We start from the raw sequence: 15437 nt of genomic DNA, 5'->3' as shown, positions 1-15437 counted from the left end.
GTTTTTGAATGATACACTGCTAGCGACACCTATTGGGAATGTTTGGAATATAAGCTAGAAAGGGGCAGACAATCGACTTTCCACACTAGAAAAAAAAACTTGGAAAATTAAGACATTTATAAGTTTTTGAGGATGTTGAAAACGAAAATAACGTTTTGTATTATTAATGTTATCAACTTTGTTACAGTAAAAAAAATTGTCACAGCTTTCTTTTTTTAACGTTTTGATTTAATAAAAAATATTGTTGCATCGAGCGTCCTAAATTATGAGATGAAAAAAATGAGTAAACAAGAGTTGTCTCCCTCTGCGCAATGACAAACTGTAAAACAACGCTCAAGAATTATGTGACCTTGGCCCGACAACCAAGGAATAAAAAGCTCCCAAAATTTTCAATCTTTTAATTAAATTAAAATTTGCTAAGGATTTTAAAGCTATGACGTTTTATTCAACAGTTTAAAGGCTTTTGAAGAGTCATGGAGTAACTATTAACAAACGATTAAAATTGCTTTGTTTACAAAAAAAATAAATGAAATAGGTAAAGCCTTTAAACTGTCGAATAAAAAGTCATGCCTTTGAAATTCTTAGCAAATTCTCAATTAAAAGATTGAACGTTTTGAGAGTTTTTTATTCCTTGGTCTTCGGGCCAAGATTACATAATTCTTGGGGTTTTTTTTTTTGGTTTTTTTTTACAAAGGTACCACTGCTTATCAAGGCCAAGAGGCCACTCGAGGATAAGGATTAAAGAGTGTACAGTAGACAATTCGACAATAAAGTAATCGTTAGTAATGGAGATTCAGTAAATTTGTTAACTTATATGGAATGGCTCATCAAAAACTTGTTTACATTAGACCTGAAGACAACCATATTGTAGTCAGCTGGAAAGCAGGAAAACAGAAGACAATTCTATAGGCGTGCAGTTTTAAGAAAGAAACTTTATTCATGGAATCTACGTTTAGGTTTAGGCACAGATAAAGAGTGGGGGAAATTATTGATAGTGTTTTCTGCTAGACGGGTGTTTCTTGTGAAATTTTGGCGAGGGGAGACCAGAGATTGAAGCTCAGTCGAGCACTTGCCATGAAAATAACGATAAAACAGAGAAAAACTCGAAACATCTCTTCTGTGAGAAAAAGATTGCAGGGAAGAGAAAAGGACATCCCCTACAAAGCTACAAAGTCTATTTTGAACTCTATCAAGGCAGGAGTAGTCCTTTCAAGCAGCTCCTACCCAGATGTGGCAACAGTATTCCATCCTTGGACGTACCTGGCTCTTATATAGATAGAGAATTGCATCAGCAGTGAGATATCTACTGGATCGAAAGAAGGATCCCACCATTTTTCCAGCAGCCTTGGTAATGGATTTAATGTATGTGTTCAATTTCAGATCAGGAATAAAGGTCAAGCCCAGAAGTTTGTCAAAACATGAGGCCTCCCCAAGACGAAAGCCATTCATTTCAATTGATGGGGATCAGAGTGTTGATGATGTAAAGATAAAAGTTTGGTTTTACATGCATTAAAAGTAACAAGCCACCTCTTTCCCCATTGTACCACTTGCCAATGGACCAAGATCTCTCCGATTCTCTCTCCTTTGATTTTGAGATCAGAGGAGAAAGAATCGGAAAGAACTTGGTCGTTTACAGTCTTAGATGTGCTACCATAGATAGTAGTGTCATCACTATAAATGTCTAGGAATGATGCAAGGACGTGATTTGGAAGATCATTAATGTAGATCAGGAAGAGAGTTGGGCCCAGGATGGAGCATTAATATTGTGAGCTTCTGATTTCTGTCCATCAACCACTACTCTTATGAACCTATCAGAGAGAAATGATTTAATAATTCAAAAGACATTTCCAGCTATACCATAGCTGGAGATCTTGTGAAGTAAACCTTTATGCCATACTCTGTCAAAGGCCTTTGATATGTCAAGAACAATTGCCCTAGAAAGGTAGCCTCCGTCGAGAGATTTGCTAATCCTATGAGATATAACTGTAAGCACATATGCTGTAGATCTAGCAGAACGGAAACCATATTGCATGTCACTAAGAAGGTTATTTTTACTGAGATAGTTGATTACTTTTCTATTTAACATAGATTCCAGCAACTTACTCATGACGCATAGGAGACGTATTGGCCTGTACTGAGAAGGAGATAAGTGATCACCTGAATTCTTAAATACAGGGCATACTGATGAGATTTTCCAGGGTGATGGGAAGCAATTCTCCTTAAGACAACGTTTAAACAGTTTTGTAAGTATGGGCGCTAGTTCTGGTTGAAGTTTTTTGAGTACTATAATTGGAATACCGTCAGGGCTGGTTGCTTTACTGGAATCAAGGTTTTTGATTAGCTTGGTAACATCACGTACAGATATTTGAATATCACATAGCATGTTTTCTGATACAAGAGGAAATATTGGGGGTTGGCGGCCTTGTTCGCAAAGTTCTTGCTTATTACTTATTTGTCGTGTTATTTGATCAGGAAGAAATTGTAGTTTTGTTTTTTTGGGGTTTTTTTCATTGTTTATTTTTTTCATTTTCATTGAATTTTATTCAAGTACACATGGAAAAAATTAAACGGATTAATTTTATTTCATTTTAGTAGAAAAGATAACGAAATAGTAGTTCATAATGTAATTGAATCCTTCTTAAGTAAGAGAAAAATCCAGGTCGTCTTCGACGGTCGTACATCTAAACAATATGATATAAACGCCGGAGTACCTCAGGGGTCTATTCTTGGGCCTTTATTATTCCTGATATTCATAAATGATCTTCCTGATAAAATTGTTTCTGAGATGGGTATATTTGCTAAGGACACCACTCTCTATAACAGACATGAGGGGAAAAACAAATGAATACATATCCAAGGAAATGGCAGAAACACTAGAGGATGACCTCAAATCTGTAGTGGAATGGGGATAAAAATGGATAATCACATTCAATGCTACCAAGGTTAAGCTTTCTCCTTCAATAATTGCAAGAAACCTTCTCTACCACCAATAGCAATGGCCAAGAACAAATTACCCGAAAGTACTTCTTTTAAACTCCTCGGCCTAACGTTTACAGGGAACATGAAATGGAATAGATACATTGAGAACATTGCCAAGACTGCTGCGAGGAGGGTGGGCTCTCTCTACCGTGCTAGAAAACTACTTACGCCTGAAAGTATCTTGTACCTCTATAAGGTCACCATTCGCCCATGTATGGAGTACTATTGTCACATTTGGGCTGGTGCATCTACTACTTGTCTCTCACTCCTGAACAGGGTTCAAAAGAGAGTCACCAACCTGATAGGTCCTGAACAGTCATCTAGGCTTCAGCCCCTGTCCCATCGATGAAATGTTGATCCCGCTACCTGTTCTACAAGTACTTTAATGGCGAATGCTCTGACAAACTACAAGCACTTGTACCCCCTCAACGTGAATACCCCAGGCAAATCCGACAAGCAGCTAAATCCCACCCATTCAGTAGAAATCCCTAGCTGTAAGAAGGCCTTCTACTCTAATAGTTTCTTCCCCAAAACTGCTAGATTTTGGAACTCCATTCTGGGATTCTGTTTTCCTAACTGTACTGCCATGCAGAAGTTCAAGTGTAATGTGAACAGACATCTTGCTACTCATCTCTCTTCATAATACCCCTGCAACTTATGACCCCGATAGTAGCTCCCTACTTCAAAGTGGCACTGTGCCTTGTTTGGGGTGAAAATTGAATAAAAATAAATAAATAAAAAAGTAATTCGTTCTAACTAAAATAACAGGGGAAATACATCTTTTCTGGTAATAATAAAAATAAATTTTCATTTTGTTTTCAGGTTTCCGATTTGATGTTTATGTTTGATGTACGCGCATGTTTTTTTTAGTGGTGATTTCGCCAGGGAATTCCAATACCGACATTTTCTATAGTCTTGCAAAAAAAAAAAAAATGAAAATATCAGGAACACAAAAAATGATGGTAAATGTTTACTTTAACAGAACACTGACCAATAAAAAAATTTTTTCCCAGGTTTTCGGGGTCGCTGACAAAGAATATGATATCCAAACCCGTCGCAAATTTACCGTTTGCATAGTATTAACCCCAAAACCCTAGCACTATTTTGTGCCATCTCACCGTCTTCGTTTATGCTATTCTTACATGATGCCTGAACGCGCGTAGTAAAATGACTTGTCACATCGCGGGGGAATTTTTAGCAGACATTTGAAATAACAAGAAAGTTTTCAAAAACAAAAAAAAGTGGGTACTCCTACAGTTTATTGCTGAAAATGGCAATGCCATTTTTTTTCGTGCACCTTTCGGATTTTTTTTTCTGTTTGGCGAGTCTGAAAATATAGTTGTTTGTCAGCTTTTTTGGGGTTCAGTCGATTTCTTCCAATTCGAATGTCGTCTGCTTTCATTTATATACTGCTTTTTCATTGGCTAAGCAAACTCCCAGAAATTGAAGTACAAAAAAATATTCTAATTAAATAAATCATTAAAAATAATTAATCATAAAATAAAAAAAATCACTAAAAACATTAAAAAAAAAAAAAAACCTTTTCAAAGTCGAATTAGCGTTTCAACATTTGAACAACGCTCGGCTGACACCGATGATTGCCGGTCTCGCCCGATCCGGGCTTGACAGGAAATCACGAGAATTCGGGTCAAATTATGCAAGAGTACCAAAATTTCCATAATGACTGACTTGAATGCGCTCTCATAAAAACGTGTTTTTTTCGCTGTAAAAAAAAAAAAATACTCGATCAAATTAAATTTTTTTTTTTTTTTTCTGCCCCAGCGTAGTATAAACATCCCCATATTTCAAGGTTGGAAGTGTTTATTCCGAAAGCCGTTCTGAAAATAGGATACGATTATGAATATCTCCAGCATCAAATAATCCTTGTACACTGCGAATTTTACTTTATGTACGAAGACCAAAGTGGGGAAATATAACATATGAGAAATATTTAGAATCAAATCTCCCCTTGCTGTTATTTCAGACCATTTGAAACCATAGCAGCAAGTTTTAGTCTCCCCTCCATCAAGGCCGGAAGTTTTGGGGAAATATCAGGTATTTTGTAATTCATATGCAAAACTAGGAAAACAAATGACTATGATTGTAACATTTTATGGTTGTAAAAAAGTGCCAAAAATAATCTCTGGATGATAGATGATCCCCTTAATGTGCGACCTGAAGGGCAAATGTCACATAGCCCACTACACGATCCAGGTCATTAATTTTCCAACGAGCCTTCATTTGTGAAATTCTGATCAATAATTGCTGAGATTTGGAACTTATAAAATTGCCAAAAACAGGTGATTTATACACACACACACACACACACACACACACACACACTAGTAGCCAAATTGAATATTGAAATGCTCATATCTTTTTAGTTCTATGGGACAAAACTACATGAAAATTTGCAGGCTTTTTGAGGATTATAATACTATTCTATGGTTAAAATTTTATGACAATTGATTAAAAAGAAAACTATATTTTCAAACCAATAAAATATGCCGAAATTTGCCTACATTTATATATATAGTCCTGCAGGCCAGCTTCAGTTTTGCTGCTTCAGTTGTCTCCCCTATGGCCTTGCGAAGACACTGATATATATATATACCATCTTTTTGGGCAATTTTATAAGTTCCAAATTTCAGCGATCATTGACCAGAATCTAACAAATGAAAGCTCGTTGGAAAGGTAATGACCTGAATTGTGTAATAGACTATGTGACATTTGTCCTTAAGGTCGCACATTAAGGGGATCATCCAGAGCCTATTTTTGGCACTTTTTTTTACAGCCATAAAATGCTACAATCCAAGTCATTTATTTTCTTAGATTTGCTTATGAATTACAAAATATCTGATGTTTCCCCAAAACCTCTAACCTTGATGGAGGGGGAGACTAAAACTTGCTGCTATGGTTTCAAATGATCTGAAATAACAGCAAGGAGGGACTTGATTCTATATATTTCTCATATCTTCCCTCTTTTCATACATGGATCTAACTTAATAACTTGATTTGAGCCCAAAACAATAAATGTTAAGGGGTCATAATATGGGTCAAAGTTAAAAAAATTGACCGCTTACTTATTTATTTATTTTTTTTTTGCTCAACATACACCTCCAAACACCCGGGCAACGCCAGGCTGAAATGCTAGTATATATATATATATATATATATATATATATATATATATATATATATATATATATATATATGTTCAATGTCTAGATTCTTTCCAACTTAAAAAAAAATTTTTACAATGACGACTTTTACAGTTTTTCAGGGTGCTGAAAACGAATATAGCATTTAAAAGTGGCACAGAGAAATAGTTTCCATGAGGACCACTTTTCTATATAAATTTAACGTAAAATGAGCACCCATTTTCTGGCCATCTAGTGATAATTTTTGTTGTTGTTTTTGGGCAGCCTGAAATTTACTCTTTTTTTGGGGGGGAGGGGTAAATTTTTACTTACTTTCTACCTTAACAATCACTTTTATAAAATGACTTTTATATGTTTTTTCGGGTATGCTGAAAACGAATACTGCATTAAAATTTGCCATAAACAAATAGTTTTCCGAATATGAAGCAATGTAATTCCTTATGTTATCAGTGGTGACCATTTGCGTACACGCAAACGCGCGTATTTTTTATTTATATATATATATATATATATATATATATATATATATAAATCCGTGGTGTGCTTTTCTTTATTTTTATGAAATAAACAAACAATATCGAAAGATCAAGAACAAAATGAAAGACAACTCTTAAACTCGGCCATTTTAGATCACGCAAAAAGATTGTTTTCATTTTTCTGTAGTGATTTTTAAACACTGCCAATTTTACGTTCATATTTATTATTAATCAGATAAGAAACACACTTTTTTTCATAAATCAATCGACATATTTAAATAAATATTCACTTGAAAGAAGAAGAAAAAAATCTTTTTTGCTTATTTCGTTGATTTTTTTGTTTTTGTTTTTGCTTTTTAATCTCGTTTTCAATTCGTTCTACAACTATAAAGGCGTTCAGTAGTAAACAAAACGGAAAATCAGCAAAATAAACGCTTAAACTGTTTTTTCCAGAAAACAAATTAAACAATATCATTTGTTATCTATAAATAATTTCATATTTCGTTAAATATAAATTTATTTGAATATATTTGTTTTTGTATTTATTTACATAAAACAATTACATTCATTTTACGAATAACTTTTTTTTCTGTCGATTAGAAATAGAAAATCAATGCCAAAATTAATAGAAAGAAGTTTGGATTAAAATGGCTTTGGAAATATTTGAATGTAAATAAAAAATTAAGCCAAAATATGTGCATAAAAAATAAAAATAAAACGGAGACGATATCAACAAGGAAAAAAAAAAAAAAAAAACAATCGAGTTGCCATATTTATCACTTACAATGCTTTCCAGGTTGGTCCAACATATATTATAGGGCAATTGCATCGTCTGTACGAGACCATTTCTAGATTCATGCAGAGTAATATTCAACGTTAATAAATTGTTCATCTTTTGGATAGCTACCATCTGAATATCCTCCATTTTTGTCTTCGTTTATCTTCCCAAAAATATGTTTTTAATAATAAAACTACAAACGGGCCAAAAAGTAAACAGAAAAGACGGCCATGACACTTATCTGCTGCTTTCGTATACAACCAAATCACTACTTTTTCTTCTAATTCGACTACATGACAACAAACCTGACACATATAAAGAGTGCATGAAAACATTGATGATTTTTAAGGTGGAAATTCTAAGAGAAACAACGATTTAATCGATATTCATGCACTCTGTAAATTTTTCTTTCAAACATTAAATCTTAGAAGCGGTTTATTTTATTAAAATTGAAAACACGTAGTTTTATTATGATGTTTGTTTTTCTTCTCCAGCCGGCGGATTGATCCATATTAAGTGATCGAACGCACTATTCTCAGATATGACGTCACACAATGTACTCTTTTTTTTTTTTTTGCCTTGATTTCGTCATCGATTATTCAATCTAACTTTAAAATACAATCTCAAAATAGTTTTTTATTATTATTATTTTAACTATTGAGCAATCTCTACATTAATAAAATTGTGTAACCACTTCTGTATGCGTTTCTCGCCCCTATGTAACTTCGACATTTTTATTTGCTATAATAATAAATAAAAATAGTAATTCTATTTAATCGATGACATATACAGTAAAGTAAATAAAGTAAGTTATCCACAATCAAAAATTATTTCGGGAATTTAAAAATAAAACAGTATTTTACTCATGGTCCCCAGCAGTGTTAATCAAACACCGCCTTTCCTTAAAATAAGAAAATAAATAAACAAGAATAAAGACGTGTGTGTTACAAAACATCAGAAAAGTATTGGTGCCGTCAGTTTGGGATCTGTAGCAGTTAACAAACTATTTACTATAAGCGGATCAAAGTGATTCGGCCTCACTGACCAATCGGTTGGCAGGGCACATTGATTTGAGCTGTCCCCTTAAGGACTATTTTTAGCCCTTTGGCAACTCAGAGAGACGCCAGCAAGCAACCTATACAGACCTCTCTCATTCACCTCTCCCACTGCTACTTGTTGACGACTGCAGTCTGATGGCAGACAGACAACACCTTCAAACAGACATTTGCACTTTCTTTCTTTCTTTCCAGTCTGAGATACAATCTCGCCTTTTTTAAATAAACCCTCTATTATTGTTTCATTAAAAGCAATGTCGTTTGGCCTTGTGTTAATTTAAGTAATTATTAGGAGAGAAATGCACAACATTTCTCTCCTATAGATCCAAAACAAAAGGGACCAATATCAGAGTCCGACATAGGTGACCAAATGTGTAACACCGAAAAAAAGTTTTAACGTATTAAGAAATTCGTTTCTTATCGTTGAGCACTTTCAGTTGAATTAAAAGTCGGTCAATTTAGCTCTTATGCATAGATCATCGTATAACGATTAGATCACTGTCTGACTGACGTAAATGAACATTTAAAAAATTAAGATGTTTAAATTCAACGTTACTTCACGCGGTTAATGGTAGCCGAATGGATTAGGTCTCCGCTAATCGAGTCAGAGATGTCTTGTGTTGCGGGGTTCAAATCGTCCAACTGGTATTAATCGTGACACCCTGCATTGAAGATTCCCGAAAGGATGAAACACTAGTGTCTGTAGGTATTTAATTATTATAGTAAAAAATAATTATATATATATATATATATATATATATATATATATATATGATTGTTTTTACAAAAGGGAACAAAACTGTTTTATTATGAAAAGCAACCATCACGACTCTGTTTTGGGGGTGGAAAGTCATATAGCACCGATGTTTACCCTTCGGTGTTGTTATATTATAGTGCTATGATTGTATCTCAATGGCTGATAATGACCACCACAATAACAAATTTAGCATATGGTAGCCAGAAAGACTGATAGAATATTAAATTAAATATTCATTGAAGAAACACAATGGATGAAAATGCCCTTTGTTGATAAGAGGTTTTCGAGAAGAAAATAACGAGGTTTGTCATTAAGATTTTTTTGCCAACCTTGAGCAAACGGCTTCTGCTGCTATGAGAAAGAAAGAGCAAAGACATTCGAGTTAGTTGTTGCTGCTGCTGTTAGAGAAGGAAAAGGGAAAAGACGTTCATGCTAACTGCTATTGTTAGAAAAGGAGAGAGTAATCTATGTGAGTCGTTCGGACAACTTTTGCCAACAACTGCTGGTGACAGCTGATGACGCAAACCTTTATATACTGCGCATGTGGACACAATTGAAAACAAATAGTTTGTGCTGCGATCATAGGAAACATTTTTTCGTCATTGTGTTGTAATGTCCCGATTACCCTTATTGTAAGGAAATGTTCATTTCCTAGAGTCCGCGTTTGTTTGTTTCCATTTAAACTTGGTGTACTTGTGAATGAATTTTAGATTAAGTTTGTCACTTGTAGTCCTTTTTATAGATATTTTATCACATATTTCTGTGTCTCATCTTTCAAATTTTTTTAGACCTTCTCTCTCTTAGTGTAGCTAATTCCTTGGGCAATGTGTTTTCCCTGATAATTCTTTGCTATAATGAACTGTATATCATAGTGGAAGGATGGGTACAGAAAGCATAGTTTCTGACAAGTTAATGCATTGTTAACAGTCGATTAAATATCATAGTTAAGCATAGATTAGCGCCATTATAGCTTACATATCGATGTTGTCATATCAACTGCTGCTCCTGGAGTTTGGGTGTCTTTGCTTCTGTGTTTTCTTTACATATTTTTATAGGCTCTATGAAGACCTTGTATTTCACAATATAACACTGCGCTTTCAGATCTCCATTGGAGTATAAAACAGAATCAAGCGTGTAGAGGAGTTGACCTCTATTGCTCCTTGTAGGTGTCTTCCTGGTTTTGTAGCTTGTGAAAGACATAGTTTCTCCTCAGAGTTATTTACTGGAAGGCTCAGTGGCTGTTGGTTGTAGTCATCGCATAGCAAGAGTGGAATATCTGTTGTTGTGGATGCAAAACCAACCATCTGACATGTGCATGGTGGACCCAGGCCGTACGCCTTTTTTATTCTGAATCTTGCAAATCATATTATTTTATTTGATGATTGTGTAGTCCCCTACCTTGTGTAGTAGGTGAGATGACTTGGCAGTTGTTGACTGTGGCCGATTGAGTAACACCTTGTCTACTATTTATAATGGATCCTTGTATGAAAAGTGATTAACTTTATTTTCTATTCTATGGTCAGCTTTGTCATTTGTCAGAGTGACGTGATGGTGAACTTGTCTAAACAGAGTTTTGATTTGCATGCTGTATGTACTAGGATCGTTGCTTGTTATATTCGATTAATGGGTTTTTGGCAGCCAGATGTTAAAATGGCGGCCTGTGATTGCATAATGTGGGGAAATGCCTGTTGTCACATTTGTTGTGACATTCATGGATGAAACGACAGATTCAAGAACATCCATCCATTCATAGTGTCTATCTTCGCAAAGCCTGTAGAAAGCATTCTTCATAGTCCAATGTTGTCTCTCGACATTTCCTGAGCTTTGTGGTCACCAGGGACAGTGGAATTCTTGTTTGATAGACATCTGGTTGCAGAATTGTCTACAGACTTCTCCTGTGAAGTGTGTTTCTCTATCGGAAGATCTGATACTTGGGATCTCTCTGTGGTGAAGGAAGAATTCGTATAAGCCGCGGGAGGCGTCAATAGCGTGATCCTTTGCACACGGTATGGCTGTAAAGTACCAGTTAAAGCTGTCTAATATTGTTAAGATGTATCATTTCCCTTTTGTATTTAGTATTGGAACAAAGTTTATGAAAATGAGTTCAAAGGGTCTTTTCCCCCTCTTGTAGTGACCAATGGGCCAGTAGGTGCGTCGGCCATAATTTCCCTTGCATTTTGTGCAAATATCACAAGAATTTATATATGCCTGAATGTCTTGATTCTTGGACTCCCACCAATAGCTGGAAAGAAGTTTGTGCATACGAGTTATGCTTGAAGGTTGCATTTATCATGTGCTTGATATAGGTATCTGGTGCAGAGCTTGTATGGTATGACCAGCTTTGGTGAATGTTTATCGTCTCATATCATTAAAGCAGAGGTTCCTAGTTCTAGAAAAAAATGATGTGACTTTTTCTTGAAAAGTTTGGCCCGGTGGTCATCAGGATCAATAAGTGGACCATATGGTTTGAACGTCTAGAGGGCGCGTATGATCTGGACTAAAGTCTCATATTGTTGCTGTTCATTTGCGATACCAAGATGGTTGTAAATTCTATCTGTTGGGATGGAAGAGGTGGAGTGATAAGCAAAAAAATGCATCAACCATGCATTGTTGCGAGGTGAGCTTGTGTTTGATTGTGTGGCGGGTGCCGGAATTTGCAGCTGCGTCTGTAGTTATAGGGTTTACCCTTAAGGTATCTTTGATATATTTGGGGACCTGGTGAATAGTAACAAATTTCTTACTGTTGATGGTAGTCTTGCTTTGAGTGGCTATTAATGTTCATCTGGTTTTTAATGTTCATCTGGTTTCTAATGTTCAACTGGTTTTTAATTTTTTTTTTTTTTTTTTTTTTACACAGTGATCACCACTTATCAAGGTCCGGAAGCCACTCAGGGATAACGGTTATTGCAAGTACATTACGTTAGTGTGGAGATTTGATGAAGTGTTTAATTAAGGGGGCGGTTCATTAGGAATTTGTTAACATTGGACTTGAAGACATCCAAGTTGTAGTCCGGAGGGAAGCAGGCAGACGGAACAGAGTTCCACAGGCGTGCAGTTCTAAGAAAGAAGCTTTGTTCATGGAATCCGCGTTTTGATTTAGGCACAGATATAGAATGGGGGAAATTTTTCACAGTGGATTCAGCTAGACGGGTGTTTTTCGTGAAAGATTGGCGAGGGGGGACCAGAGATTGGAGTTCAGACGAGCACCTGCCATGGAAATAACGATAAGAAATATGTTCATCTGGTTTTTAATATTCATCTGGTTTTTAATGTTCAACTGGTTTTTAATGTTCATCTGGTTTTTAATGTTCAACTGGTTTTTAATGTTCATCTGGTTTTTAATGTTTAACTGGTTTTTAATGTTCATCTGGTTATATATACTAATATATATATACTAATATATATATACTAATATATATATATATATATATATATATATATATATATATAGGTTTATTCATAATATTGAGGGTTTGGGGGGAACTAAATTGATCCCTGTTATATAGAAAGAGTATAGCATTTATTATATGATGCAGGTAGGTGTATAGCATATCTGCCATGGTGACTTTGATGTATGTGGACAATATGTGTGATTAAACTCTCGGAGAGAATCTAGGGTAAATTAATTGAGAGAAGACGCATTAATAGGTTATAGCTATGGAAGGGGTTTACATAAAATAGGGGGTTTATGCTATAGCGGTATATTTTAATAGGGGTATCTGAAATTATCAGCGTTTATTTCTAGGGGAAAGTTCAATTCTAAGGGGCGAGGGGACCAAGATGATGTTTTCAGACATTAGGATTGAATTGGGGAGAGAGAGGGCAGCGGTTACTGATAAATTTAAATTTAGGTTTTGAGAAAAATAAAGGAATTATGAGTAAAAACTGTCTGGGAGGCATATTGCGGAGAATTTGATAAGTGATGATGAATATATAAAGAGGATATATAAGGATATTTCGTTACTATTGCATATCAGCATGAGCATGGATTAGTTGGTTGCTGAAGAGGTTCAATAGGATGGCGGGGGGCGGAGGTGTATTCAGGGGTTGTCTGATAATGTTTTGATATTTCTATTCTGTTGTTAAAAAATAAATGTGATGGAGGGAGTGAATGGGAGAGAGTCCTTATAGCTGAGTTGGATAATGGGATAATAGGCAAAGTAGAGGTTGTATAAATGAGAAGGAGTACACTGGTAGAATTAACTAAAAAAAAAAAATAAAGAGGTGCTTCGTGTCAGATACTGGGTGCTAGATTGGGCATGTGAGAGAGGTTAGTCAACCGTTTATAGCAATGGAAATAAAGTTGCTGCTTCGTGACATGATCTTGACAAGATTTATTTAACACTGTTTGTAGCATATGAGTATATGTGCTTTCTTTCCAATTTTTTGGTGAGTATCCAGGTTGTAGCACTATAAACAAGGATAGACTCCACCACTGCTCTGAAGAACTGCTTTTTCAGTTTGTGAGTTACTGACTGCAACTTATCCAATGCAGCCCATGCTTTTGAGATGCGAATTTCGATGGCTCTCTCCATGGAACCTTTGTTGCTGTCCAGGTACATAAACTCAGTGACTTCTCTCAGTGTTGTTTCATCTAGCGCTTTGATTTCCCCCTATGCATCGAAAGTCATAAACTTTGTCTTATTCACATTAACATAAAGACCAATGTCATTTGCAGACTTTTCTAGTTCATGTAACAGTATTTGCACATCAGCAGTGTTATTTGCAAACAGAGCAATATTGTCTGTGTAATTTGTGTCAGTTATGTGTGCTGATGGATGGCATCTGCTTCTGGATTCATTTAAGGTGAAGCCCAGTATGCTGTGTAAATCAACAGAGGTGTGAAGTACACAGTCAAGACAAACAATGAAAAGAAAAGAGGCTAGAGTGTCTCCTTGAAGAACCCCAGCACGAATGTCAAAGAATTGTCTCATCATCTGACGATTTTACCATTGCTTGAGTATGTTTCTATAGCATCATGATAGCATTAATGATTTTGTTTGGAATGCTATCTGCCTTTAAGATGCTGGCCATTTTTGCTCTATGTACAGAGTTGAACACTTTGGAGAAATCTACAAAGAGCATGACTGCCTCAAGGTTTTTGGCTCTGACTCCTTTGATTAGACTCCTGACAGTAAAAATTTGACCAGTAGTAGACCGACTCTTCTTAAATCTATTCTGGTTCTTCCTGAGCACTTTTTTGATCTTTGATTGGATACAGTTGAGAATCATTGCGATGTAAATTTTCACTGCAATTGGAGTGAGTGTTATTCCTCTGCAGTTGCTTGGTATGCTCAGGTCACCTTTCTTGGGAAAAGGAAGTATACATCCTTTTTTCCACACATGAATAACCTCTTGATTATATACAGCATTGCAAGAGATTATTGATGTGTGAAAAGAGGGATGCACACTTCCCTTTCCCACAAACCCTGAAAAACTTTTTACTGAAAATATTTCTCTGTATTTGGCTCATCCCAAAAATACTAATCCCATATCTAAACACCTTAAAGCAAAACCTCCAAACTGGTGTGAACACATTCCTAAAAACTAATAACTGTTTCCCTAAAATTGGTGATCAAAACTACCATAGCATCTTAGTAATCAGTAGGAATCAATTTCGTGATGTCTACTCCCACAATAGTTCTATCTTTCAATTAAATGCAGTTCATAAAATGCAGTTGAATGCAGTTCATAAAGTGAAGACGAATGCAGCTCATAAAATACAGTTGAATGCAGCTCATAAAATGCAGTTGAATGCAGTTCATAAAATTTAGTTCAATGCAGTTCAAAAAATGCAGTCGAATGCAGTTCATAAAATGTAGTTTAATGCAGTTCATAAAATGTAATTTAATGCAGTTCAAAAAATGCAGATGAATGCAGTCCATAAAATACAGTTGAACGCAGTTCATAAAATGCAGTTGAATGCAGCTCATAAAATGTAGTTTAATGCAGTTCAAAAAATGCAGTTGAATGCAGTTCATGAAATGCAGTTGAATGCAGTTCATAAAATGCAGTTCATAAAATGTAGTTTAATGCAGTTCATAAAATGCAGATGAATGCAGTTCATAAAATGCAGTTGAATGCAGCTCATAAAATGTAGTTTAATGCAGTTCATAAAATGTAGTTTAATGCAATTCATGAAATGCAGTTTAATGCAGTTCATAAAATACAGTTCATAAAATGTAGTTTAATGCAGCTCATAAAATACAGTTGAATGCAGTTCATAAAATG

General features: G+C 35.3%; 2 protein-coding genes across 5 annotated transcripts in view; one reads left to right on the top strand and one right to left on the bottom strand.

Moving 5' to 3' along the window:
* The window catches only part of LOC145303533 (next to BRCA1 gene 1 protein-like), a 165087-nt gene extending 157357 nt beyond the window's left edge, over positions 1–7730 (bottom strand). For 3 of the 4 annotated variants that reach the window (XM_080144990.1, XM_080144991.1, XM_080144994.1), the window contains exon 1: positions 7401–7701. In XM_080144990.1, the coding sequence (XP_080001116.1) occupies positions 7401–7541 (141 nt within the window). In that variant the 5' untranslated portion in view covers positions 7542–7701. Of the gene's footprint in view, positions 1–7400 lie in introns of all 4 variants that reach the window. The other variant, XM_080144992.1, reaches the window with a different exon arrangement.
* Positions 1–15437, top strand: part of LOC145303534 (actin-related protein 3) — a 403282-nt gene that overhangs the window by 8174 nt on the left and 379671 nt on the right. The gene's annotated exons all lie outside the window — the stretch shown is intronic.

Source organism: Euprymna scolopes, chromosome 19, assembly GCF_053919585.1.
Source record: "Euprymna scolopes isolate OS-2025 chromosome 19, ASM5391958v1, whole genome shotgun sequence".
Lineage (NCBI taxonomy): Eukaryota > Metazoa > Mollusca > Cephalopoda > Sepiida > Sepiolidae > Euprymna > Euprymna scolopes.
This window is presented reverse-complemented; position numbering and strand designations above follow the sequence as displayed.